The sequence below is a fragment of the Aythya fuligula genome, chromosome 1 (assembly GCF_009819795.1).
Source record: "Aythya fuligula isolate bAytFul2 chromosome 1, bAytFul2.pri, whole genome shotgun sequence".
Lineage (NCBI taxonomy): Eukaryota > Metazoa > Chordata > Aves > Anseriformes > Anatidae > Aythya > Aythya fuligula.
Window position 1 is genome coordinate 162,132,108 of NC_045559.1, and position 3,282 is coordinate 162,135,389.

Below are 3,282 nucleotides of genomic sequence, written 5' to 3' on the forward strand. Positions count from 1 at the left end.
GGGGGACGAAGCCGTGCGGGCATCGCCGGCCTCCTCAAAGCCGTGCCCGTCGCCGGGACCCTTCTCCAGGTGCAAGCCTGGGAAGCAGCGAGTCCTCCGCGCATCTCCCCGCGCATCCCCCTGCTCAGCACCCTGCTCAGCACCTCCCGGCAGCCACAGGTGCCGGCGCTGCGAAGGGTGCGAGCGCTGCGGGAGATGCAACAAGGCGCGGGGAGGCAGGGAGCGGGGGGCGGCGGAAGGGAAAAGAGGAGGAGGAGGAGGAGGAGGAGGAGGAGGGGAAGGAGGAGGAGGAGGAGGAGGAAGGGGGGGAGACAGCTGATGCCTGTCAAAGCCGGAGCCGCCGCGCTCTCGCGAGAGCCCGCCCGGCTGTAGCCACGGGATGCGGGGCTCAGGTGCGCGCAGAGCGCAGCGCAGCGCGCCCGGCGCCGGGCAGCGGCAGGCAGCGGAGTGAGGAGAGGCGGGGGCCGCAGGGAGCCCACCCCAGCCCCGGCCCCGGCCACCCCGGCAGAGGCGGCCGAGGGGGCAGGGTCCCCGGAGCCGCCACCGCCACCGCCGCCGCCGCCGCCGCCGTCGTCCTAGTCCTCGGCATCCCCCCCCCCCCCTCCCCGAGCCCCGTCGGGAGGAGAGCGCCCCGAGAGCACTTTTGCCCCGACTTGAGGAGTGTTTGTGGATTTACATGCCAAGCCTTCAAGATGATGTCCATGAACAGCAAGCAGCCGCATTTTGCCATGCATCCCACCCTACCTGAGCACAAATACCCCTCTCTACACTCCAGCTCGGAAGCAATAAGAAGAGCATGTCTACCAACTCCACCGGTAAGGGACAGGCAGCTGCAGCCCTCTTCTTCCTTTTCTTTTCCTCCTTCTTGTTCTGTTCTTTCTTTCTTTCTTTCTCTGTTACGCACGCACGCACTCTTTCTCTCTCTCTCTCTCTCTCTTTCCTGTACACTGCATGTATGTGTATGTGCATTAATAAAAAAACCGCTGCGAGGCACATTTTGACAAGCGGCGCTTAATGTTTTTTTCATGTCTTCCTCTGCAATCATCTGAGCGCCTGTGATCTTTTTTGAAAGCGGTGTTCACACGAGTCTCCGACTTCATCCACTTTCTGTATTAATTTTTATGACTCGGCCTCTGAAAAGGAATGCGCTTTATGTGCTCTTGTGTTTGACATAATTCCCCAGCTGAGAGTTACAGATCCGTTTCTTCTCCTCCCTCCTCTTCTTCTTCTTCTTTTTCCCCCTTTCTTTTTCTTTCCTCCTTTTTTTTTTTTTTTTTTTTTTTTTTTTTCTTTTCATTTGTCCCCTTCGCACCTCTCTCTTTTTTTCCCGGATCCTCCCCCGGCCGACTCTTGGCTTCTCCTTTCCCTCCTTCGCTCCCTCTCGTTGTCGTCCCCCGTCCCTCTCCCATCCCTCTCCCCTCCCCTGCCCCTTCCCCGCGCTGTCCCCCGCTCGCTCGCCCCCCTCCCCACCCTCCGCATGCCTCCCCCGGCTCCCCGCTCGGTCCCCCCGACCTCCCTCGCCCCCCTCTCCCCTCGGGGGCTCCCCCCTGTCTTCCCCCGTCCCCTGGCCGCCGGTCGCCCCTGTTGTGCCCCGCGGCGCCCTCCCCGCACCCCGCTCTGTTTTGTGTCCCTTTGCAGCTGCAGAGCAATATCTTCGCCAGCCTCGATGAGACCCTGCTGGCGCGGGCCGAGGCTCTGGCCGCCGTCGACATCGCCGTGTCGCAGGGCAAGAGCCACCCCTTCAAGCCCGACGCCACCTACCACACCATGAACAGCGTGCCCTGCACCTCCACCTCCACCGTGCCCCTGGCGCACCACCACCACCACCACCACCACCACCACCAGGCGCTGGAGCCCGGCGACCTCCTCGACCACATCACCTCCCCGGCCCTGGCCCTCATGCCCGCCGGGGGGGGCGGCGGAGCCGGCGGCGGCGGCGGCCACGACGGGGCGGGCGGCGGCGGCGGCGGGGCCGGCGGCGGGGGCGGGGGAGGCGGCGGCGGCGGCGGCGGCGGCGGCGGGGGCGGCGGGGGCCTCATCTCGTCGTCGGCCCACCCGCACCCGCACATGCACGGCCTGGGCCACCTCTCGCACCCGGCCGCCATGAACATGCCGTCGGGGCTGCCGCACCCGGGGCTGGTGGCCGCGCACCACGGCGCGGCGGGGCAGGTGGCCTCGGCGGCGGCCGTGGTGGGGGCGGCCGGCTTGGCCTCCATCTGCGACTCGGACACGGACCCGCGGGAGCTGGAGGCCTTCGCCGAGCGCTTCAAGCAGCGCCGCATCAAGCTGGGGGTGACCCAGGCCGACGTGGGCTCGGCGCTGGCCAACCTGAAGATCCCGGGCGTGGGCTCGCTCAGCCAGAGCACCATCTGCCGCTTCGAGTCGCTCACCCTGTCCCACAACAACATGATCGCCCTCAAGCCCATCCTGCAGGCCTGGCTGGAGGAGGCCGAGGGCGCCCAGCGGGAAAAAATGAACAAGCCCGAGCTCTTCAACGGGGGCGAGAAGAAGCGCAAGCGGACTTCCATCGCCGCCCCGGAGAAGCGCTCCCTGGAGGCTTACTTCGCCGTCCAGCCCCGGCCCTCCTCCGAGAAGATCGCCGCCATCGCCGAGAAATTGGACCTCAAAAAGAACGTGGTGCGGGTTTGGTTTTGCAACCAGAGACAGAAGCAGAAAAGGATGAAGTTTTCCGCCACCTACTAAACAAAAAGAAAAAAAAAAAAAAAAAAAAGAGGGGAGGGGGCCGGGAGGGGCGGCCCCGGCTGCGGGGAGAGGGACTGTTTTTTTTTTGGGGGGGGGGACACGCAGGGACCGCCGCTGTCCCCCGCGAGGCCGTGGGAAGCTGCCGGGGACCGAGGGACGATGTAGAAATAAACGCGAAGTACTCGAAGAGAGGGGGTGCGGGGAGGGGGGGGGAGTGAGGGGCGGGGGGGGGATGCGGGGGGAGCCGCTCTCAATTATTAAAACGCAAAGACGCCGGGACACCACCGAGAAGCAGGAGGAGGGAGGAGGTGGAAATGCTCTAGGAAGCCGCGGGGGTCACTTCTGCAGCCCCATCCCCCTTCTCCCCCTTCTCCCCCCCCCCCACTCCCAACTCAGATCCCCCCCCCCCTCCGGCAGAAAGTGGGAGAAAGAGCAACTTAGAGCGTAACCACACAGACACACACCAATAAATACCGTGACAGCAACAGCCACAAACCGACCAACCTAAGTCACAACTTTCAGAAGGAAAACAAAAAAAAATCCGAACAACAAACCCGAAGGCAAAAACTGTCGGTGACG

The 3,282-nt window shown here is 64.5% G+C and overlaps 1 protein-coding gene across 1 annotated transcript; it reads left to right on the forward strand.

Annotated features, from left to right (window-relative positions):
* Positions 1 to 340: 340 nt before the first annotated feature.
* On the forward strand, positions 341 to 2,710 carry POU4F1 (POU class 4 homeobox 1). Its single transcript, XM_032204045.1, has 2 exons — positions 341 to 815; positions 1,639 to 2,710. The coding sequence occupies exons 1-2, from the start codon at positions 693 to 695 to the stop codon at positions 2,701 to 2,703; spliced, it is 1,188 nt and encodes a 395-aa protein (XP_032059936.1). The 5' UTR covers positions 341 to 692; the 3' UTR covers positions 2,704 to 2,710.
* Positions 2,711 to 3,282: the final 572 nt, after the last annotated feature.

Coding starts and splice junctions, on each gene's coding strand:
- POU4F1 (XM_032204045.1), top strand. CDS start 693: ATGATGTCCATGAACAGCAAGCAGCCGCATTTTGCCATGCATCCCACC. Junction 816..1,638: donor CATGTCTACCAACTCCACCG/GTAAGGGACAGG, acceptor GTCCCTTTGCAG/CTGCAGAGCAATATCTTCGC.